General features: G+C 35.6%; 1 protein-coding gene across 6 annotated transcripts in view; it reads right to left on the bottom strand.

Annotated features, from left to right (window-relative positions):
• LOC138182791 (protein eva-1) overlaps nt 1-25,533 on the bottom strand; it is a 334,209-nt gene that overhangs the window by 199,044 nt on the left and 109,632 nt on the right. For 4 of the 6 annotated variants that reach the window (XM_069119013.1, XM_069119014.1, XM_069119015.1 and 1 more), the window contains exon 2: nt 4,166-4,542. In XM_069119013.1, the coding sequence (XP_068975114.1) occupies nt 4,166-4,268 (103 nt within the window). In that variant the 5' untranslated portion in view covers nt 4,269-4,542. Of the gene's footprint in view, nt 1-4,165; nt 4,543-22,166; nt 22,418-23,257; nt 23,320-25,533 lie in introns of those variants that run through there. The other 2 variants (XM_069119012.1, XM_069119010.1) reach the window with 2 other exon arrangements.

Here is a 25,533-nt window from a genome sequence, read left to right on the forward strand (position 1 = left end):
TTGACACTTCAAAAAGATTCTATACATATATAAGGTGTTTCATTTAACTTGAACGGCTTAAATAACACAAAAGATTTTCTTGAGATCATCACTTCTGCCTTTAAATAAAATTAATTGAATTTGAATATCCTTATCAACATAAAAATTCCTTTAAAATTCTTCAAGAATTCTAAAAGAATTTGAAATTCTTTTTTCTTTTGTTATCGATTAGTACTTTCAAGCTATATTTATATCAGTATTTGGAAATTCGAAGGAATTTGCTATGTGTCATTGTGTATCAATTCTGATGTATTACATTTGTTATCTTCGTCGCATACTATGTATATGATCACATAACTTATCATTGACTACCAGAAAAGATTAATTTATTACAATTCGGCCAATGAGATCTGCATTACAATGAAAACCACAGATCATGAATAATCTTTGACTTCATCGTGTTCATTTTTCTTAAAAAGTATCCAATTTAAAAAAAAAACGTAAATGTCAGTATATTATATTTTCTTTTTCAAAATTATGAAATTTTTCTGAGGCATATAACAATGCACTTGTCGATCAGTAATATAAATGAAAATAATCAAATTATATTAATTCATTCATTCGTTCGACCATCAATCAAGCATCCACAACAATCTAACAATCTTCTCTGTAACATTTCTCCTTTTCTAAACTGTTCATTCTGAAGCTCTACCAACCTCTGAACCACAACAACGATTCTCATAAAATAAAGACCCATGCAACTTGTAAATAAAATACGAACGATATGAATCACAGTCTGTATGACAGAAATCCCTGACTTTTAAAATACTCCATCGAGACCAATCACAGGTTTTGCGTGGCATGAGCAAACGTATCAACGTGGCTCACCGCGATATCGAGCCCGATCAAAGCAATCGACGATCTGCGATTTTTGAGATGATCACCGACTGGAAATAGAGGATCGCCTGTAAACCTGGAATCGACTGTTCCCTGTCCGATTGTTAATCATTTTTCGAGAGGGCCTCGACGCGAACCAAGCACGTTTCTACCTTTTTTTTCGTAGATGTTGAGCCATGCTTCATGGCGGATTCGCTCCCCTGGATTCCCATCGTATCGAATGTTGGTCGAAATCGATGCAGAGATCCGGGAAAGATATGTGTGTTCCTATCCCCTGTTGCGGACTTATTGGACGAGGGTAATCGTGGATTTATGTGGCCCGTTTAATGAAATTTGTGCTTTTTGCCCGATCGAACTGCTCCAAGGCTGGATTTCAATGGGGCCACCGAATATATTTCTTTGTTTTCACTGGTGATCGCTGTGGAATTTTCGCTTGAGACGAGTTCGATTTGACGAAAGTTGTTGCTTTTGAGGGATATACTTTGGTTATCTTGCATTGGAACTGTAGTATATTTGTTAAAATACAATTCTGGAAGATAAGATTTTATCTGTGTAATTATATTAATCGAAAATAAGAAAGTCCATTTCTAATTTCATACGATTCGTAAGTTCAACGTACCTATCAGGCCATTAAACTCGTACAATATATAAAGTTAGTATCGATATGATCAACCAACTTCTATTTTAATACTTTCGAAGTAATTCTAAATTTATAAATTCTTTACACTACCATTATATAAATAGGAAATATCGATTTATTTCCAGATTGAGAGCAACTATATTCAGGCCAATATTCTTCCATTCCTGTTACTACATGGTGAAGCGTTAATTAAAGAAAACACCTGGTGAATAAACGAGGTAATAATAAACAGTCACGTTAACCTATTTATGTGAAACGAAGGAAAATCACATTTTTCGTTTTTCGAGTATTGTTGAGGTTAAACCAGGCGAACAAATGTGGCGATATTTACGTTAACGTTTCCGTATTATAATTCTCGAAATAACTGACGTTGTAAAAGCGAATAAAAAGCAGCCACTTCTCGCGTGCCTGGTGATAAATCATTCTTTATGGCAGCACTTTGCAAGAATATTTCTTGTAGAAACATCCGTGCTTCTGCACGTAAACTTTTAACACACCCCCGCTTACATACGTTCTCTAGCAAAATGAAATGGTTTGTTTTAGAGTGCGATATACAACGTAGAATTTGCCATATAACATGGGAAAATCATAAACAATTTCAATTCACGTTTGTAAATTCTTTAATGCTCAACAATACTGAAATACTGTTGAAAGCATAATATAAGTAATCTTTTTTTTTTTATCAAAAGTTTCATATAAAATAGAATTCAATCTAGAATATATTTTTTACATTATATGTGGAAGTTTATTTTTCTATTCCTTTAATTTATAAAGTCTCCTCGATTTTTTTTTCTCGTCGAATTAGGGACAACAATCGAATTTCCTTAAAGGACACAGGTGCGATCGTAAAAAGCGGTTCCACGAGGAACGAACGCAAGATAAACGATTCGAGGGAAGGTGGTTTAAGAATAGCAACTGGCAGAAATAAAGGATGCAGAATGAAATGCCGAAAGGCGAGGGATATCTTCGCAACGAAACACTACCAAAGCTCCAGTGGACAGCTGTACCCATGGCCTCGTGATATTAAATGCTACGGGGAAAGGATAGATCAACAAGCAAGCGAAAGGGGTAGCTGAGAAATGAGATTCCATAACAATCTTTTCACGGGCTTGATAGCACGATTAATTAACTAAGTGCATTTCTTTTTAATTAAAAATTCAACATTTGTAAATTTCTTCGAAATTAAAAGTTTTCACATTTCTTTAAAATCCAGAAGATGAATCATACGGACATAATTAGACTATCAATGTTTATGAATTTATGACAAATTTAAAGATGCAGAAAAGTACGAAATATTTACAATACACAAAAATATATACCACGTTAAAGGTATACTATTTCGTAATATTAATTAACACTTATTATAATATGATGCACATGAATAGATTTCTATTTACCTTCGATTTCTTCAATTTTGTCCATAGAAATATAGATTTGCATACAAATTTGCAGTGTAATTATAATCGTCGAGCGATCGATGAAAGTAGAAAGAAAAATATATCAACGCGAACATACGCGCATATAAATTGTTCGGCGATATAATTGTGCAACGTGACGATTCAATCAGCGCAGCAGCTATCCAGCCGTGTTAGCGCGTCTATGAATCGCAACGAGAGACGAAATTCTCGCGTTTAAATGGCAAATGCAGCCTTTGTTCGATATCTCGTTCGTTTTTCATTTTTCGCCAAATTTCCGGTGTATGCAATAAAGAGCATTCAGTTCAACTGTTTCATTAATTCGCGCGGCAAAGTCGCGTTTTACTGTTGTTCATTAATGAAACGCGTTTGTTGCAGTAGACATGTTCGCGATATTAATATTCGTGATGATGAAATGTTTACAATCAACTACCATAAATATTATAATACAAAAAATAGGAAGATGCGATTCTAGTTGGACGTGTCGGAAAAAAGGTTGATAAATTCTGTTCGAAATGATAAATCTGCCTCAAGGACGAACTGCCAAGCAGAAGAGTAATAAATCTGCTAAACATACAGAAACGATAAATCAGGATTTACATTTACATTTGGATATGGATACATTTACACTTACTTAGTACATTGCAAAAATGTTAGATTAGATTAATAAATCAATAGCGCGAATAATACAATGCACCAATGAAAATAAACTCAAAGAGGAAAAATAATTTTCTGAATAGAATTATCAATGAAAAAGCTGCTGAACAAAATTATCACATACTATAGAAAAATTAAAAAGTATTTAGATGTTAGAATGGTTTACAGATTAACAACGTAAAAAAACCTAGAAATTTTATATAATGAATTATTCCTTTCTCCGCGTATATTTTATCAAATAATGAACTTTCCGTTGCAAGTCATATAACTCTCCGTTATTAATACATACCACAAAAATTTCGATTCTGAGTCGAAACAAAGCTCACAATTTACCAAAGAAAATGTTTCAAAGAATTCATATAAATTTCTCCATTTTCCGAATCATGAATATTCATTTAACATTAGTAATTTCGCGTTTCATCGTTTAAAATTAATCACGCAGAAACTTCATTATCAATTTTCCAAAAAATTTCATCTCGTGATAAAAAGCAACTAACAGTTACCGCGGACCGAAAGTGAAATCGTGTGACGTCAGCCCGGAAACCAAAGGTACAAATACAATAAGAAGGTGATTTACCCAGATGATCCTGTTCCCTCTGAACCTTGCCTGGTTCGACGATCAGCAGACACCAGATGGACACCAGGGACACCGACGAAAGCAATTTTCCCAATATTCCCATTTCTCTTCTTCCGAGCTTCCGTTTTGAAGCGATGAAAACACGGACCTCGCAGGCACACACGCGCGCGCGCACACGAAAATGTCAAATCAGCCAAGAAGACACTGACTTTCGTCTTGGCTGGGTTAATATTTTCTCCATTCGTTTTCTTTTCTTTTCTTTTCTTCTTCTGCACCCGTCAAATCGTCACGTCGTCCCTCTTCTCTTCCGCGGGAATTCTGCAGCACCCTTCTGAGTCGCAAGATTGAACCGGAGTCCATTCACAGAACAACACACACTGCAAGAGAAAGAATGACTTTTGTCACGGGACGTGGTTTACGATAATAGAAAAATCTAAATTATGCGTGGAGATCTTTGAAAATTTATGAATTGTTACCTTCTAAGTACATATTGATATTAGAAGATTGTATTTAAATATTAATATTTTTGTTTCGATATCTAAATATCGAATACATAGATATTGAAATATCAATATTATATAATATAGTAATATAATAAGTATTATGTCATTCTATAAGTAATGTAATCAATTAGTAATGCAGTTTTTCACATTCTTTATAATTGTGCACTGTTTTTCGACTAAATCTTCGATCTTCTTTACATAAAATGTCTACAGTATCGGTTGCTATAGCTTTATATTGAATTTAAAGCTAAATATAAACTATAGGTTGAGTTAAATTTAAAACTATAAAAAATTGCGCATTATTTGTAAAATTATAGATTTTTTTATCAGGAATTCTGTAAAGTTTGTTACCATTATCAATAGAATCAATGATAGTTTTGAAAATTCTACGAATTGTTATGAACTCGAAGTATTGAGTACTCATCAATCAATATATACATATACGTAAGTTGTTCCAAAATAAATAAATTCGATTTTCAATGGTTTTAGACAATTTCTATGAAATGAATCGTATTACTAAGCACAGCAGAGGATTTTCACGGATCAAAATTCACAAGACTTCCATGAATAGCAATACGCAGGTTTGTCTCTCAGAATAGATTTTTATTCCACGTCGAAGAAATTTAGATTTAACCTGTATCCCTGCTCGAGTGCGTACACAACAAATACTGCAGGTAGAATCGGAATCCATGAAAAAATAATATATGAAATGAAATACATCGTGAAAGGTTTAGATTCCAAAGCTTCTAAATACATGAAAAATATTCGACTAGCTTCGAAACGTTTTTTTTTTACAATCCCAATACTGCGAAACATATAATTCCGTGTTGTTTCAACGTTGATTTACCACGTATGCACGAGATATATTGAAATGTTTATTTGTACACGAGAATATTTCCTCCTGTATTTTCTGATTTTTATAAAAATATATGCCATGGAGATAAATGGACCTGCTAAATATATACCGTACGGTAATATAGAATAATTCACCGTGGAAATACAGGAGAAGTATATTAATATTATACATTTTTCTCTAATTTGCGCTAAACATTTATTTTCATTAATTAACGAATCATTCGACACTAAGCTAATGCTAAAGATTAACGAAGAAGTGAGTTACAAATGGATATGGGAATACGCTGCTCGATAATGCGTAGCTATTTTATCAAATTTTCCACACCTCGTAAATGCACATTGTCCTTACTTCGTGCGTTTTTCAGTCCATGATTACAATGTAAACGGAAGAAAACCATTTGAGAGTAACGAAGAATAACGCGAACGCGTTAAAATCTTTTGGTTTCGTTCGCCTGCATCCGGCACCCACGATAATCACGTTTAATGCGTTCTTGTTTTTCGGCTCTTCCGAATATTTGGAGTAACGAAAGATTTAATGGGCTAACTTTGGTAATAGGATTACGAGACGAGATGACTATGCGTTGTTCGAATCCGTAATTTGATTCTGTGTAAATTTTCGTCATGCGTTTAGTGATGCTCTACCGGAATCCTCAATTTGCACATTATTGATCTTTCTCGGTGTTTTAGCGTACGTGGGAATTGTAGATAATATGTAAGCTTTAGTGATCTTTCTATAATTACAGGAAAGAGATATGGAGGAGTATCGTAATTTCTATTTATAACGAAATTCTTAATAGAGAAATTAAGTGAAAACCAAGTAAAGTTTTCTTTCAAATGTATATCAAATTTTCAATTTTCAATTACTCAAGTTTCCAATCCCTAAATTCCAATTTTCGACTTTCAATATCGGATTTCAAGCTTTCAAATGAAATATTCAATATTTAATTAATAATTTTAATTGAATCAATACTGTGAAGCCATTTGCTGCTATTTTAACTCCGGGATACCTTTTCAAACTACAAAGTATAGTAATTAATGTTTATAAAATCCAAGTAAGGAAAGAAGAAAATTAAAGTTAAATTATTATTGGCAATAATTATATTGCGCGTTTTCCTTGGAGCGATTGAGAAGACATCAGTGTACGATATCGATACAGTTGAAAATGATGTCGGTACAGTCGATGTTAGTTTCATGTCGAGGTACAGCTTGTGTCGTTGATTACGTTCCGCGAAAATTTCACACGTCCATTTTCATTGCTCGAGCGCCACGAATATCCAGGATTTCGAGCGAAATAATAGAAACGTCGATACAAGGAAACTGCTCTAGTGGTTTCCACTAAAATCTTCTACGAGACGTTCCTTTTTATTTCTGGAATTTTCACAAATAATTCGAACTAATAAACGTAGCGTTACCATGCAAGTTTGTCACTTTTTAATCTTATCAATATCGTAATGTCTAAAAAAAGAAATGAAAAATATTCCTAACCCTCAATTGGATCATAAGCGGTCAATAAGGATTTAGGTTAAATTATTTTTACGGTATCTTTTTATAATTTGTATTCTTTTATTTTTATATGATAAAACACATTTGCTTCTATCGACGCACACACTGCGGTTCTTTTATTTAAGTAGTGCAGTTGACACACTTGTTGCATTCTACTTTCTGCTCATTTAGACAAAGTGGTTTAGAAAGACAGACAAAGCAATGGACATTGTGTCGAAATGAACATTATTACTTAAAATGATGTATTTAATACGCAATATTTTCAATCAATAATTTTCTCAAATTTGTATTCATACACAAAATGAAAGAATCTGCTATATTACCGCGCGTATTATTAAATTTCGCGTATAATCATTATGCACAAACTTCATCACAAATATGACGAATCTAAAAAGAAACCATCTGAAATTCCAGCATCAGTCCCGTAAAACGAAGTACGGTTCCCTTGCCACGCTAGAAATGTAGGAATGATATATTATAAATAACAGAAAGAATAGTATGATAAACACAATATCGTTGCACTCTCACAAAATCGAATACAATATCGCGTTTCGCGTATTTGTTACTCACTAAATCTACGTCACAACAACACGACGAACTTCTTTCGACCACGATAAATTCAACTCTGACAGCATTTACCACGCTCATTTTTCTCTTAACAAGCCTTGGGCCAGATGTGCCCAATATTACTAATTTCACTTGCGCTCCTGATTTCTTGCTATTCTGCACCGACTATCAACTTCGATGGATGACGATTATCCTTCGTTGTCTTCATGTTCGTCATCTTCTTCTTGAGCTTTTTGAACTCGATCAATCAAACCGCTTCGGCCCTCCTGTACTAATAACACTTCTACTGTATTCAGATTGCTTTTTCATATCTTCTATCAACGTATTCTTTTTCTCCAAATCTTTCGTCGCACGTTCTATTTCTGTCCGCAAACTTTTCTCTGATTCTCTATGAACCGGCGCTTTCTTGTTGATTTTCTTTCAATTTTGATTGCAATTCAGTTTTTTTATTTATATATTGCTCCATAAATATTCTTTTCTCTTGCACCTCATTCTCAGGATTATTTCTACTTCCCTCCAAAATTTTATTGCGACTCTGTAAGTCTTCGAGTTGCTGCGTTTCTTGAGCAGTAGCATTTGAGACTTCATTGCGCAGACGGATCAGTTCTTCTTCCTTTTCGAATAATTTGATGCTATCACGTTCAAGTTGACCGACACATTCTCTTTCTTCCAGCAACAGCTTTTCGAGATCTTTGATCTTATTTTCATTTACTTTATTTATCACACATTGCTCACTTCTTTCTTTCTGAATATCATTCTTGTTAACCGATTCTTCCTTGAAACGAAGCTTGAGAGCTTCACACTTTCTCTTCTCTTCCTCCAATTGTAAAGCAAGTGCATTTTTCTCTTCGAGTAATTTTGAAAACGCAACCTCCGCGTCAGTAACGGTTTTTTGCATTTTCTCGCGATACTGCTCATATTCTTTTACTACTGAAATAAGCGACTGTTCTGCCTGATCTGCTTGATTTGCGGCTTTCGTAATTCGTTCACGTTCTAAATCTCGTTCTTTCCGGAGAATCTCGATTTCCTGTTGTTTCTCCTTTAACGTTTCCTGTTTCCTTTGTTCTGCTGACAATCTCCGTGGGTTTTGGTATACTGGTGCATCATCTTCAAGTATGATTTTCATACGCACACCTGTGTCCTTTGTCTTCGTCACTGTATACTCGCTAATTAAATTTTTAATATCGTCTCTGGTTTTTCTATCTTCAATATGGTCCAATTCGATCATATCTCGGTCGTTTTGTTCACTACATACGTCTATATTTAACACTTCATTCCATTCACTATCTTCGACAGCACACTGGTTCTCACGTAGTTCTTTTTTAATTTGTATAAACTTAACTTGTTTATGTTTCACTCTTACTTCCATTTGCTCAGTTAATTCAATACCTAATAGTACATCGTGTCCTAAGAAGTTATCGGGAACTACGTCAAAGTCTAGCCTTTAAACCGTCAATTATTATATCTGTTTTGAACCGTCCCATGGTGTGTACGTTCACAGCGCCTATACTATCGAATCTAATAATTCTTTTCTCAAGTTGAGGTGCTCCTAAACGCAAATACATACTCATTCTTACTAAATTAAGATCACTTCCTGTGTCAATCTGCCATTACATTTGCCACTACATTCACGTTCATAATCTTTATTTGCTTGACTCCTCTTTTATTTTCATTCCACCACCCATCACAACGCGTCTTAACCTTTAGTATATTCGCACAGTTTGTTGAAATGTGTCCGAATTCTCTACATTTAAAACATCTAGGACCTCTCGATTTGTTTGGACAATCGGCACTCACATGTTCTTTATCGCCGTAATTATGACACCTTCTATACTTCATTACACTTCCAGATTGCCTGTATTTCCTGTTGTCCTCAGCTCTACCCGGTCTCACAGATGATCCTGCTATTCGTGATTTTTGTTCCTCATAGATTATTAGATTTTCCTTAAGTTCTTTCATTGATTTAGCCCCATAAAGTATTGCTTTATTGACTTCTTTGTCTCTTATTTCTTCTACGATGTACCGCATTTTTGTTGCTTCTTCCATATCCATGTGACTAGCTATCCCAAGCATACGATACATGTAAGCCGTACATCCTTCGTCATCTTTTTTTCGTCTGTTGAAGTCTACGGTGTATTTGCCAAGTATTCAATTTTTCGAATATTCCTTTATAAGACCTCTTTTTAATTCACACCAAGTTATAGCATGGCACTCATAATTCACAAATATTTTAGCTGATCCTCTCATCAGCTTTTTTGTATAGATTACTTTCTGTTCCTCTATCCACATACACATGCTTGCCGTTTCTTCAAATGTTTTAAACCATTGGTTGATATTTTCGTTATTTTCGCCCGTAAAAACTTCTAAGGCGTCTTGTACTTCTTGAAAACTTAATGTCGTACGCCTACGTGTCTTTCTACAGCATCTATCACAATTCTGATGTCCATCTCGCACGCTCTTTCTGCGTTCGCTTTCATCTTCTTCATCATCTTCTGTTTCACTCTCGTAGTCGGTTTCCTCCTCTGACGACGCATCTTCTTCTAAGGCCGCCCGTAAACGCTCACGTAATTCTGCTTTTCTTTCTTTCGTCTCTAGCCCCATACTAGCTAGACGTTCTTTCAACTCCTTCGTCCTAAGCCTCTCGAGATTTTCGCCTACATCTCGATCAGGCTTATTTTTTGGTTTGGTCTCCGTATCTCGTTTCTCCGCGGACCCTTCACCGCTCTGTTGCTCTTTGAAATTTGATTAACCAGCACTACACCCTCGATTTAGCCTGGCCACCAACACTGATCTTGCCCCAGATATCGGTAGATTCATCTGAGCAAGCTTATTCCTCAATACTTCCATCGTCAACTCTTCCTCACTAGAAAATTGTTCCTCCTCACAATTTACCATCCTTGACTTCACAATAATTTCTTCAAATACACACAATATTATTCGCAATGGCTAACGATCTTTTATCACACCGCTTCCCGAAATTTAGATTGGCACGGTTTAAAACTGGACGAGCCCCCAATTTGTAGGAATGATATATTATAAATAACAGAAAGAACAGTATGATAAACACAATATCGTTGCACTCTCACAAAATCGAATACAATATCGCGTTTCGCGTATTTGTTACTCATTAATTCTACGTCACAACAACACGATGAACTTCTTTTGACCACGATAAATTCAACTCTGACAGCATTTACCACGCTCATTTTTCTCTTAACAAGCCTTGGTAACGCTCACAACATTCCTTGACAACATTAACATATCTTGACAACGTTTATAAACAATCACCCCTCACGCCACGTCCTTCCCTGACGTCACACCATCCCACAGAAATATAAACGAAGTGTCATTAAACTGAAATGAGCTCTTATTAACTGATTCTATGAAGGAAGCTGTAACTCGCACTAAACCTCTACCTTCGTTATTTTTTTTCAGATAAAGTTCAATTTCACACTTAGAAAAAGGAATAGAAGGGACAACAAAGCGTTTTAAAAACGACATAAAAGTAGGAGAAATTCTGGTTGCAGGTGGAACGTCGTGACATTAATTTCGACCGCGATTGAACGTTATAAAATCGGCCGCACGAGCTATGGTGGACCAGGAAAAAAAGGGCGAAATAGAGAACGAGGCTTTCTTGTTCTTCATTGGAGCGAGAAAGTGAGCTCTACCCCGTTGCTTTTAGAGCACGAGTAATTCACTGCTTGGAGAACTCGTCCCTCGAGGCATTACTATGACGTATTCGCGGAGACGCGCTCTCCCTAATGAGATTAAAAGTTACCAGGATTCCAGCAGGCGGAGTGCATTAAACATATTAAACGGTGACCCGACGCGCATTATTCTCCATCACATATATTGCCGATAAATGTACACCGGACGTAACCGGGATTCTCGTATTATATTTAATTTAAATTACGAATGGTGATGCATTGATTTTTCGAACGTGCTACTTTTGCTTGATAGCTTTTTAATGCGCACATTCTGTTGTGGTTTCGAGCGAATGACATTTTGGTCGTATTTATGTTCATTTATTTCACATTTGTGAATGTGAAATGTTATTAGGGGATTTTGAAAGCTTTATCTTACGCTATTACGACTGACGATTATCGATTTCATATCATGTATGAGCCGTTCAGAAGCCACTTTGATCAACTTCGTAAAATGAAAAGTGCGTGAACGATAATGAATTTTGATGTTGTTATAAATACTGGTTCTCAAATTTGCCTCAGAATTTACTATTATTTGTATCATCCTCTTGAGAAAAGAGAACTAATAGAAATAGGTGAATAATATAATTTATACAGTCTCAAATTCTTATTTAAATTTTTAAAAACTCAAATGTTTAAATTTTTGCATGAAGAAGAATCTTATGACAATCCCAACGAGTGACACCGACACTTTCGATCGGCATTCTATTCATGGAAAATTTACCACAGAGGGTGCATCGACGTTTCTTTCGATTTATAGACTCGCAGTCTCCATTCACTAGACAATAATCCAGGTAAAGAAAAAAAAAAGACGTTACGGTTAGTGAACTGGTCTGCCAGCTTTTCATATGTCTGAAATAATAAAGATCTTCCACGTAGCATTCTTCCTTGATATAAATTGTATAAATATTGACGCTGTTCACCAGGACACCGTCTCAATCACCGACAAGGGAAACAACCCTCTTGCTTTCTCCCCTGATCTTCGATCCGATAGGACGTTTCCTTCCCGAATATTTGGCGAATACTGCTGTACTAGGATGAAGCATCAACGAAGCAAGTGGCAAGTTAAACGATGTTGACTTGTGGACCGTGTAGAAACTGTTTCTCCTATGTTTAGCGATAAGAAAGGCAAATTTTTTTCGGTTACATGTAGCATTAAGTATGTGTATATTTCTTTACTTATGTGTAGCTTCTCTTTTATTTTTAGAAATATCTATTAATATATTACATTATCTATAATCTATTAAGTATATACCTATTGTACAATATATCTATTTATGAAGTGTATCTATTAAATTTTACTCTAAAATATTTGAAATATGTTAGAATATCGAATTTCTATGAAATTGAACAAATTATGTTAGAGTAAGAAATATAACGCTAACTTTTAGTTAGTAACTGAAATAAGAATTGATATTTAAAAGTTAATGTTATTTTCCATTTTATCCTGCAACGATGTGAAAATTTTCGTCGGTGCACATTTTTCATTTTTATTATTACTCATGTAGATAAAAAATTTGCGCGTGAAACAGCAAAAAATAGTGTCGTATTTTCTTCTATATACAAATACTAATTTATGTCATAACTGCGCTCTCTCAACACAATATTCACATTTTTCATTCGTAATATGTTTGTTATTATTAGTAATGGTTATATATTGTATATAATGTTCATATATTAGTAATGTTTTAGACATAAACTTCCTTCATATTTAAAATTCTGAATTGTCCCAGATAATCGTGTTAATCTTTCGTAAATTAAATTACGTAAAATCCTTCGTTTTAAAAAGACAAATTATAGAATTATCACAAAAGACAAAAGTTTAATCATTGCTAATGGATTCTTGAGTAAACAAATTTTAAGAACCTCTTACCTATCTCCATTCCTAGGCAAAATATTTTGTCACGAACAAGAAGAAATTAGTAATAATGTGACAAGTGTGAGAAATTAAAGTCGAAACGACATAATAAGATTTTTCCCACATATCCAAAGCGAATGAAACTTAACTGTTTCGAGAGACAGGCGAAGATCGACGTGTCCTACTTTCAAATCCTCTTGGATCGCAGGTTCAAAGTTAATCGAGCGGAATGAATTCTGGGCAAAGGGGTGAATTGACGCGTTACAGGGGTTAATTTCGATCTTATAGGCATCGCGTCGCGCGTCAGCGATAGAAAAGCTGTCATCGACAGGTCACTCGGTTCGGGCCACCTGGAAGGCGTGACGTGACGTGACGTGACAGCATTAGCAGAGACCCCACTCGCATTACCGTGTCATGTCGATCTTTGAGTTTTCGCACACAAAGTCCTAAGTCTTCGATATTATCGAACTTTCTCAATAAAAAATTATAATATAATATTCGCATCTATATTCATGACATAAAATCAAGATTATATATACAATATTGTTATTAACGATAGATGGTCAGACTAAATATAAATTGAAGGTTTTAAACAAATAATGATATTAATATGAACGCTTTGCTTGTTAAACGCATAGTTATTAGAATTATGTCAATAGTATTTAATGGTGATTTATTTGTCCGGTCTTCTCATAAATTTTAGGTAATCTAACGCGGAGGAAATTGCATCAGGTGCATTGGATCGTGTGATTTAAAGCGGCGAGTTCACACGTGAATAAAATTAATCGGTTTTACGCAGAAGAATTCCTTTAATCACAGACAGGAAAGGTTTAATTTCAACTTTTAGTCCCGGCTGCAACTTTCCCGCAACACCAACGAAACGATTTAGATAAATCAATTTGTGCTACGTATGAAATTACGTGTAGTAAGTTTTTTATGACAGTCTATCGAAGTTAAATTTATTTTCATGGGAATAACATGATAAAAAGTTTGGCTTCGTGTTCCACGAACAAGAATATTTAACAATCAAAATATGTACTGTTCAAAAATGATTATTCGTTCTCTATTGATAAAATTAATAGACTTAGGTTTAATTCTCATTAAAAAGAGATAGAATACTAACTAACATCGTAAGTGAAGTTATTTAATAATGAAAAGTGAATTTATTAAATACCTTAACGCTGTCAAAGTTATCTAAAATGTATATTAATAATAAATCCAGTATTGATTACCTACTCTATCTATTGCAAATTTTCGAGTACAAATTCCCAGTAATTATGAACAGTATCGGATACTTTAACCACATCCTATTAGCAAAAGCGTTAATTAATTCCATGGAATTTCAGTTTACGAAACACAGTCTTTATCGTTCTACATATTTCGTGAACTATCTAGTGCCTACATAAACCAACCAACACAGGCAATATAGGCTAAATACTATCCCGCACTCCATTTATCCATGAAATATCACCTAAACTCCAGATAACTTCTAACGTAATTTCGCCTAATTCCTTCATTAAACATAAAATAATCATCAGGCTTTTCTCCCTCGACCACTGCTTTCAATTACCGCGAATCAAGTCATAGGCCATAATCGTCAAAAATTACGATCAAAACGTTCTTTGGGTCATGGAAGAATTCGTAACGGAGAATCGACAAATCAGTCGTGCGCTTCAAACTTCTCGAAACTCTTCATCCGTTCGTGAAAAATACGAGATTCCTTTCTTCTTCTTTCCTCCCGTGCGAATAAATACGATCTTCCGCGGGTGAAACTTCGACGAACTGTAACAGATGGCTTCGTGACTCGGGCGTCAACTTGCAAGGGGTAGAGGAAGCTAGAAAGCCGTGATATTCATCCTCCAGCCACTAGAGAAAAGAATGGAAAAGCACCCTTGGGACATTCTTCAGAATGCCTCGATTTTGGCGCATTGACCGCGATCAATTCAAAATCGATTTCAAACACCGGTCTCTGATCCTGCTCTTTTTTCTGGATCTTAGAAATTAGAATTAAAGGATAATCCCTTATGAACTCAGCTTGATTTGTGTTATATGTGATAGTAAAGATTTGCAAGTCTATGAATTATTCTAAAAGTAATACAATAGAGACATTGCTATCGAATTTGATAGCAGTTTTTAAATAAAATAGTATGTTTTTAAATAAAATTTATTATACAAACAACATACTATAATTGTTGTCCTAAAAGATACAGATATTTGGTAGCTTAAATTTGACGAAGATTGAGAGATGGATGTAAATATCGCAATGATCCATAGCTCAGTGTGTACTTTCTGGTACCTGTTTTAGATCTTCAAAGATCTCATATTACTTTCACACACTACTTTACTCATGAAAAATAAATATCACAGAGCCCGAGTTCTCCTTGAAAATTTTAATAGAGAGGTTTTAAAGTCGAAACATTGATTTTAATAAAGAATAAAGTCTAGACTCTGTGAAAGAGAATTGACAAATAACGTCATGCTTCTTGCATAAATCGTCTTTAAAAATAGTAAAGTTACCATCCAAAATAATCTATGCTTTCTACGTCACATCATCAGTCTCATCATCTCATCAGTCACGTCATGCAGTAAAAAATACAGCCAAAAATACAGATAGTCGACGAAACTATAAAATGCTGTGAACCCTATTCCGTTAGAATAGGGATGTTAAAGGTACTCTCGAGCAACAGATGCGCCCAAAACGAAGGTAATCCCGGCCAAAAGCCTTGAGAGTGGATTAAATTTCAGGAGTTAATTCCTACTCGTCTGCGACACTCGTCAAAAGTCAAGGGAAAATCAATGACGGAGACGTGTCGCGTAGCAGTCCTAGGAATTAAAAAATCTCTAGTACTCGAGGGCTGTACTTGTGAAAAAAAAGGAGTACAAGGACCTAGAGGATCCCCTTTACGCTACGAGCCCGGATTATGTCAATTTGAACGTCAGACATCGTCATCAAAGTCTTTCTTTTCTCGATTAAAAATCCCTACAGCGACTAAACACGCTTTCAGGCGTAAGAGCAAATCAGTTCGAGTGTATTGGGCGACTTGCACGCTCTTGTTTTGCAAGCAACCCTTGCCTTATGCTTCGTCTCCGCGTAATCCTCTTTGGGAAGAAACGTTTCCTCCCCTTGTGCATAAGACAAGGATCGAACTATGAAGAACAGAGTTGATGGATCGTCGGTTCATTATTGTTGAAGTTATTGCGTCATGAAAAAGCTCGTACCCTTCCGATCGTTGATTGGTGATGTTCTGCTGTTATAAGGTTATTGGTGTCCAATATTTCTGGAGTTGATTGATGATCGCATTTATCTCTATTTTCTTCAGTTTGGATTTAGGAAGATTTCTTTTATTAGAGCATTATTATTTTTCAGTAGAGCATGAGTGAGAAATGTTTCGAGAATGTTCGAGAGAAAATAGTCTGCAATGAGGATTCTGTAGCTTTTAGTATTGATTTCTGTTTCTTGTTTGGACCATGAACTTCAATATTATAATCAAAGAATTAATATTATCATCTACTAAAACGTGTATAATGTATTATAGAACTGCGAAATTGGTCAAATTTCAAATTGTATCTGTTTTGCGAATCCTTTCGTGAATAACGAGAACAAATGGCGAGAACGTAGAGGCATGAAATACCAAGGGAGAGACAACGAATATAACGTAGAAAAGACAGAAAATAGACGAAGCTAAAATAGAAAGAAGGTCGAAGAAGAAGCGGTGATCCGTAATCAATCACGATAACCTGGATATTCGATTTCCCCGCCAATTCGAATCGTTCGCCAATTGACTCCCTCGCAATTCAGCTCGAGGTGTTAAGGGACTTACCACAGCTGTTTCAATTTCTTTTTCCAGCTGGTCCGCCGTTCGTGAAATTAGACAATTTAATGAAGTCGGTAATCGTCAAATTGGGATCGAATTGAGAATTGGACACGCCTTTCTTGTTACTCGATCAAGCACCAGCAATAAATTCTATTTTAAAACGTTCCCGAACAAGATCTCGTACCAGAGAGGATCTTTCACTTGATTTTAAAATATTATGCATAGAACTTCGAATCCTTCGCGTTTAGTAAATCATTCGGAGAGTTCGAATAAGCTTTTTTAAGTTATTTTTCAGAAGAAGAAATGCGGCATAAAGTTCGACTTAAACAGTTTCGTTACAACGATTAAACTTCAAATTTAATTTGGATTGGATTCTTTTAAATCTTCCGACTTTGGAACTTGATTCTTAATACTGTAGAATCTTCTTCATATTAACGGATTTCACGTCTTTACCTACTCCTGGCACCAACAAAATTTAAAAAGCTGATTATTTAAGCGATGAAGTTATATTACTACTAGTTATAGTACTTATAATATATTTGTGTTAGAAAATAAAGTATTATATAAAATAAGGAACAGTAAGAAATAATAAAATTAACATATATTTTTCTTAATCTATGACAGAAATATTACAGAGTTCAAAGTCGTCTACAAGTCTGCGAAAGATCAGAAAAATTCTATTAGTCTTTTTAAAAAAGTCTAATCTGTAGTTGGTTGATAATGATTAGAATTAGAAACATCACATTTGACATACATTTTCAAATAAACACTCCAATACTCATCGAACCGAATGGAAACTGTAACTTTGATTTTTGGCGCATCAATCCACTTTCGAATAGATTTGCTCATGCAACCGAAGAAATAACAGCGAAAGTTCGCCCCATTTCCCCGGCTAATCTCTGTACGAACATTTACGACAAGTAGTTCAAGCAAAATAAGGCAGTTTCGAATGATCCTCGCTGCAACTGTCTTTCACCAAATGTAACACCAAAACTTTAACAAGATACTGCTCAACTTTCAACTCGTGCACCGATACTGTTCGTTCCACTTCCAATGTTCCATTATAAAAAATTACTTCCCATCCTCTGTGCTTCCAGCAATTTATTACGACCTGCTGTTCTGACCGAAAACTATCGCTGACAATTTCGTGCTAACGATTCAACGATTCTTGAAGATACAACGACGTAAGTGACAAATTAAAGGATCGTGTAGAAAATATTTAGTCTACATTTAGCGACAAAAATGGAGGAAAATCAATTAAGTTATAGCTTTATTGTCTGCTGCAATACGTTTTCACGATACGTAGAAGAATATTTCATGAAACATGTAGTAGCAGCCAACTGACCTATACAAATTTTTTTAACTCCTATTTTAGAGACAGTATCAATAATTTTTGTGCACGATATTTCAATGTTCCCTATATTTGACGTTCATTGAAGGTATATAATAATTACAATTTTGACTATACAATTTGTTTCATAAATTAAAAAGTTATAAACCATCTTACTCCAAGTGAATTACAGCACCTACGTCCCGCCCATGCGATGCGCGGTATCTTCTCGGCACGGGAACTTAGGCATCTCGAAGCAATATCCGCCTTTGCGGTTTCGATATTAGTTCTCATAGAGAGACACATCGCTTTTTCGTATTTCCATAAAAACAGAATTCAATTTCAATTAAATACTTCCTTGGATAAGCTATATGTGGCGCGTGTTAGCACGGTAAAAAAGAGACAAACGAAACTGGATGAGAGGAAAGAAGTCATTCTGGTTTCTTATTGTGGATTCGGGTTTTATCGTAGAATCGAGAATTCTGGAGTACCGCGTTGTTGGCTTCAACACCGCAAATAAGTCACGAGGGAATATCGGTTATGAAATTTCGATGAAAGAGTCGCGATGTAGCTCACTGTAGTTAAAGTCCAATAAGCAGAATGATTTATGTATTAGCTTCCAGTGGAACATCAGAGTTCGTTCCATAGCCACTTTTTCGTAAATTCTTGTAACGAAATTGATGACCTCTTTGATATTCTTAACAAGCATGAATAAATCTGAAATTCATTACTATACTGCGGATTTCTATGCACATTCATAGGTTTGAGAACATAATTATAAAAGTAGAATCTCGATCGAAAATTGTGTTACTACTATTATAGAAAGCATGCTATACTATTTCATATTATGTACATTTTGTACAATTTTTCTCCTTCAAATTTGCTGTAAATGCATAAAAAGTCACAATCTATCTAATTATAACGATATTGCAAACGATATATACTTTTAAATAAAAGCCATATTCTACACATATATAAGTTAAAAGAAATAAAACTTCTCCAAATACAATTTCACGCATCGCCCAAATTTACTAAAAGCAATTCTCTTAACTTCTTTCCCTAGTTCGTAATTCCTTTCACTGTAAAAAATCAAATTCTTCAGGTTTCACACTTCATTTTACTGGATCCACAATCGGAAAGTATTCGGAGCCTCTTGGAAATCCTTGTCCTGAAAAATTCGGCTTTCACCGCACCCCAAAGAGACTCGAACAGCGAGTTCGTTAACAAACAGGTCACGATCGGGGAGCTGCAAAATCGGAATCCATCTCCAGCCAATTATCGGTCTTATCCTTGGCCGGTTCCAAAGTTCTGTGCCAGTAGTTCAGCCAATAGACGACGGCGAAGGACACTTGGCCAAACGGATTCGGCCTTTCGAGTATAATAGCGAGGCCAAGATGCGACTAGTTACTCGGTGGAATCCGTGTTCCTCAACACGACAGTCATCTTTCCCTGGCTATTGGTCCACTTGCTTTCAGCAAACGTGCGCACTGCACAAGTATGCGTAAGCGGCTGACTTCACGAACATTGAGACCCTGCCTGAGAATTGCATTGAAGTTCTCTAAACGTTCCTTCTCTCTCTACCATTCTGTTCATCTACCTTTGTCTACACAGACACACACATCCGTGTACATGTATCCATACCCACGTAGACACAGAAGCGTGTCTTGTGGTAATAGCACTTCTGGACTATTGAACTCCTAATCACGAAGTGACAACTGTTTCCAGGCGTGCTCCGCTCGCCCTGGCTAGCAAGCATTTACCTCTGTCTACGTCTCTATCAAAGCAAACTATTTCGCTCGGTTCGTTTCGTCCCTGATGGTCTCTCATTCCTTCCAAAATTCCAACCATACTCCTCTTTCTTCGAGATTCATTGACAGTTTCTTTGTTTTTCAGAGTAGCTCCTTTGTTACTTTCTCGCTTGCCAGTCTCTCTTATTTTCCTTCGTTCGTCGAGTCCTACGTTCTTAGTTCTTTTCCATCTATCCTCGTACCAGCACCGATTTTCAATGAAACGGAATGAAACTGAAAAAACACTCGATTCTTCGCTTCCATTTGAGGTACATCGAGGTTGCTCTACTCCTCCGCTAGTTTCATTTCTCTCTGTCTTCAGTCCTTAATACTTTCTTCCTTCGATCTTTACCATTCTTGTCCCTGACGATATAGGAAGCGTCGTCTCATTTTGATAATCTTCTCCCATTTCGGGTCAGTTACTGAAACTCTTCGATCCCCTCCCTGTGTCATTGCAACCATTTGAAGCATGCATTATCCGTAGATACGTTAAAATGCAGTTTTCAAAATGTCTCTACATATGTCCCTTCGTTACGTAATATAGGAAACTTCGTTTCTTCTTGATAATCTTCCTAAGAGAAGTCTCTCAAGAGATGAGAGACAGAGAGAGAGAGAGAGAGAGAGAGAGAGAGAGAGAGAGGTGAGTCTCAGATCAGCTTCCATCGACTGGATCCCTTCAGCTCTCTCAATATGGCTTTGCAGCCATTCGAAATATGCATTGTCTACGTCAAAAGGCAGCTTCCAAAACGTCTCTACACATGTGTCTTCTCTCAAGGGACTACGCCTTAGCTTGGACACCGGCGTTCATTAAACGATACAAACGGTCATTAAGAGGCTGACCGAACTCGGTCTTCGTTCCTATAGGTGGTCTCCTGTCGCCTCTTATCGGACTGTTGTTGAATCAGGTCGAAGGACGCGATTAAATCGCAACTTGCACCTTGTGAAATTATCGTCGATCGTTGGAGAAGAGAAGTAAATTACGATCGACGCAATGGAAATGAGCCGCGTTGATGAATCGCAGAAATTTCCAAACGAGTTTCGATGGACGAGCGGACAGACGAATGAAAAAAGGTAATAAAAAGGCGAATCGTCAAGCGGACCGCTTTGGAAAAAAACTGAGGAAACTCGTTGATTGAAGAGGTTCCTTCGCGTGGAATGCATTAAATCGTGGACGATATCAATATTTCGTGTGCCACGACATAAATATTTATCGATCCCATACATCGATATGTATGGATCGGTGCTGCTGGTGTCGCGTTATTAACGTTGGCGAGTGCAAGCGTGTGACTTCGGGGGCTGAAGTTATACCGTGAACGTTTTTTCGAATATTCGATCGGGAGTGGATTTAGGCGATGGAGAAAGAACAGGGCGGATGACACGCATCGCATCCTCTTTTTTTGCTTTCTACCTCTTCTTCTTCGTTTTATGGGAAAAATAAATTGGGAAAACGTGACACGTATAAAAAATTTTAAATGGACAATCTCGGACGAATTTTTGTTTTTTTCTTTATTACTTTGAATTTGTAACTAACTTAATAGGTCAGCTATTTAGAAAATGCTGTGCAACGATTTTATTTTACATTTGAGGACTGCTGGAATTCTTGGGTTTAGTGCAATTTATCGTCCTAATAAATTTTAAAGACTAGTAACAGTACAAATTTCTTGTGATAACCTCTATCTCTTTGAAAACTTGTAACTATTGATTGATTAAATAATCGTGAATAAGCAGTGACAAAATATGATCATAAGAATTTATATACAATGTTTATCTGTAATCTATGAGAATTCTAGATATTTTATTTAAGGAGTTTAGGAACTGGACAGCTAAGAAAGCTCGAGAAAAATTCAGCAAGCGATACAAGTGATTTTGATTCCTGATTCCTGAAATACGACGATTTTATCCGAATAGCTCGCATTTTACAAACACATCGTCTATACCTGACTCTTTTCTCAAAGGATATCCTTAACTCTTAATAAAAAATATTACGAAATTGCAAAATTATGGAATAGAGTATTCACAGGAACGAAATTAAAAAGAGACATAGGATCTAAGTTTCCAAAAGTACATTAGTCAACTTACAATTTTTCCGTAATTCTTCAGTGTCCCCAATAACCATAAATTTCAATCAAAATATCACGCTTCATCCATAACTCTAACTACACTTTCAATATTCACGAATTACGCAATAACAATTAACGTTTCACAATTTCCAACAATCAACGCTTTTCCTAGGAATCGATTATACGGGATTGCTCACATTTTCGCGAATGGATGGAATTTTCCCGCCAATTTCGACGCGAGTTCTCTAGAGTTCTCCCGCGAAGTAAAGAGGGGAGAAGCTCTTATGTGCGACGATCGTGCCGCGCGAAATGCCGAGAAGGCACTGATGGTGTTTTCGCGAATGACTACGAAGGCCGGAATTCCGTTTCACCGCCATGCCCCGACTTTATATTTGGTACGGCCAAGCGGCGCTAATAATATGTGCACGCTATTGTCGATTCATGGATCATTCGTGCACGCGAAACTCCTATACCACGCTGCTTCGAAAATTTTTAGACGACAAGGATAGGGACGTGATTGATGGTTTCCTTCTGCTGGTTAGTGGATTCGGTTGAGACGTCGGATGGATTAGAAAAGTTTCAGCAATTAGCGATTGCAATCATGTTAATTGGGGCACGTGTCCGCCGATAATGAATTTTGGTGATTGTTAAGGTGACTGTTGTTTTTTATGATTAATTAAAACTGCTTCATTAATCTCATTGTGCGTTTAGCGATTTATTTTGATTGTTTATTGGAATTTCTCAAAGAGTCCAGGAAATTTAGACGTTTTATTAACAAAATATTGTTTCTCATATCAGGAATGCACTTATTCTTTATTCTTAACCACTGTGTAATTGGTATTAAAATAAATATATTAGGTTGGAACTGTTGAAAATTCTATTTGAAAACACAAGTTTTTTATCTCGATCTAGGTGATTAATAAATTTCGCAAGCATTGGATATTTTAATGACAAATTATTTTCATATTATTTATTTCAATATAACTTACTCATTACCCTCTTTCCTTTCTCGATTCGATTTTCAATTTTTATTGAAGCTTTCAAGCATCATGTCACAGAAAATATCAATTGACTAAAAAATATAACATGATCAATAAAGTTTTTACATACAGTGTTAAGGCTTGCTCCGATAACGCACTTTATATGAATATTGCATCCATGAATAATAATCAGAGCCTCTTACCTGAAACAGAAAATACAACATATTATTAACAAATATTTTCCAATTAAAAAAACGAATAAATTATTTTAAGTCTTCCAGTTACATTTAAATACCAATTAAATTATTATAAGAGTTTATGACGAAATTCTTCGAAATTTGACAGTATTGTTTTTAAAGAATAAATAGACATGGCCGTAATGAAAACGAGGTAAAAAAAGTGTTTGAAAAATGAACCACTTAATTGTATTGTTTATTCAGAGTCAGTTACAAAAATGGCCGTAACGAGAAGGTATATTTATAGGTTTGGAATCTTCGTGGATCTCGTGGATGGCAAGTCTTTCAGGGAATGTGGGTAACGAATTCAAAAAGGAGAACGAGTAGTAAAATTGGAGGTTTCGTTGCCTCGTCACATTCGAGGCGAAAGTTCCAACGTAAGAATCCTCGTGAGATCAGCTACGAAACGCGTCCTGATCCTAAGGAAATTCGTTCCGCCTTCTGGAAATCACTTTCTGACGAACGAACTTCTGCTTCACGATAGACGAAGATCTCTGGGAACGAGAAAGGACGTGATGCGTTCATTCGTGATAATTTTCTTTTCATTCTCTCACGGTCGAAGAAGTTATCAGAAAGGTTTATATTTGAGCCTATTAAAAGTCAATTTCACCAACTCTAGTTGTAGTATCTTTTTATTTGTTAGTCTACGAGTAAAGGAAGTATAAATCTTTTTAGGAATTCAATGTTAAAGTTCGTCCCGTTCTAACAATTTGTAAAGAGTAATCAAACGATTCTTTAAATCCCATCGATAAAACTATCCAAGTACGAAATGAAAAATTCTATGTCGCGTATCTAGATCACAGGTCTCTTTTACTACCTGCCGATTGACTTTGAATTTTACGAAGTCGTTGTAAAACTGACACTCCTCTCCCACGTTTAATAAATCCTCGAATTTATGTGTACGTACTAACAACCACGGTTCAACGAATTCTTTCTCAGTGATTCTAATTTTCCTCGGATAAATAGAATCCGCTTTAATTTTACGATTACAACTGGAAGGAAATTACTGTAAGGAAAAAAAGATGGTAGAACTTTAAAAATGTCACTTCTCAATCATCCAAATCTTCAAACACGAAATTTCGCTGGAAACCTACAAAATTTCTGAAGATACACAAGTCAATTACAAGAAAAGCTGATACTGAAAGAGAAGAATATTAACGAATATTACAAAATTTTACAATGAAAAATTATGAAGAAGTTCTCTAATTTTCTAAAAGATTTCTCAAATTATCTAATACTGTCAGATTTACAGAATTGACAGTGTACAGTGCAATTCGAATGCAGTAATTTATTTACAAACTGTCGCCGGTAACGAAAGCAACCGTACAAACGAATCGAATATTCGGCTGTACGCCGAACAGGCCGCGCCCGTCGGCCGCATCCCCTCATTTCCCAGCTATTGTTCGTCCCGGACTTTTTTCAACGTTTTCGTTTATTAGCGTCGACGCGTATCGCGAAATGAATGGCTGCAATTTTCGAACGCGAAATCGAAAATTTGCGCGTGCCTGGAGATTGATCACGGCAAATTCGAATAAAACCGGTCGCTGGTACGTTGCCGGAAAATCGTGCAAAATAAAAATTGCCAGACCTCGAGAGCCGCATGCTACGTTAAATGTTCGTTTCAGCCCTCCTTCCTTCCAGCTTCCTGAGATATTCCTAGATTTCATTATTGTGTAAATATATTGATTCGTCTAAATAATTCCACTTCGTGCCTCTGTAAATCGCTATTGAAAACCCCAATATTATTTTACCCACTTTTAGCTGATAATTTCTCATTGCTATAATATTACATGAAAATATTAATTCTTAATTCAATTTATTGAAATTATTAGAGAGGTCGGATATTGTAAGAAAGTTTCTGGAACTTATGAAAATATATCGTGGTTTAAATATCATTTATTATACATATGTAATAAGTATTTGTAATAATTATACTTATAACAATTACACTTGTAGTGATTAACTGGCATTAATGTGTACATTTTGATGAAAGTTACATATTTTTGCAAATTGTTCGAACAATTTCATACGGGACAGATATCATACTGTACATTATATAGTTAGAACTGAAAAATATGGCGGGAGAAACTCATTCTGGATATTGCTTGTAAATATATGTAGGTGCACATATTTCGGTTTTTATTAGAATTTCATTCAACGCATTCAACAA

This window comes from Bombus flavifrons, chromosome 8 (assembly GCF_040668555.2).
Source record: "Bombus flavifrons isolate JBK064 chromosome 8, iyBomFlav1_principal, whole genome shotgun sequence".
In the NCBI taxonomy this organism is placed as follows: domain Eukaryota; kingdom Metazoa; phylum Arthropoda; class Insecta; order Hymenoptera; family Apidae; genus Bombus; species Bombus flavifrons.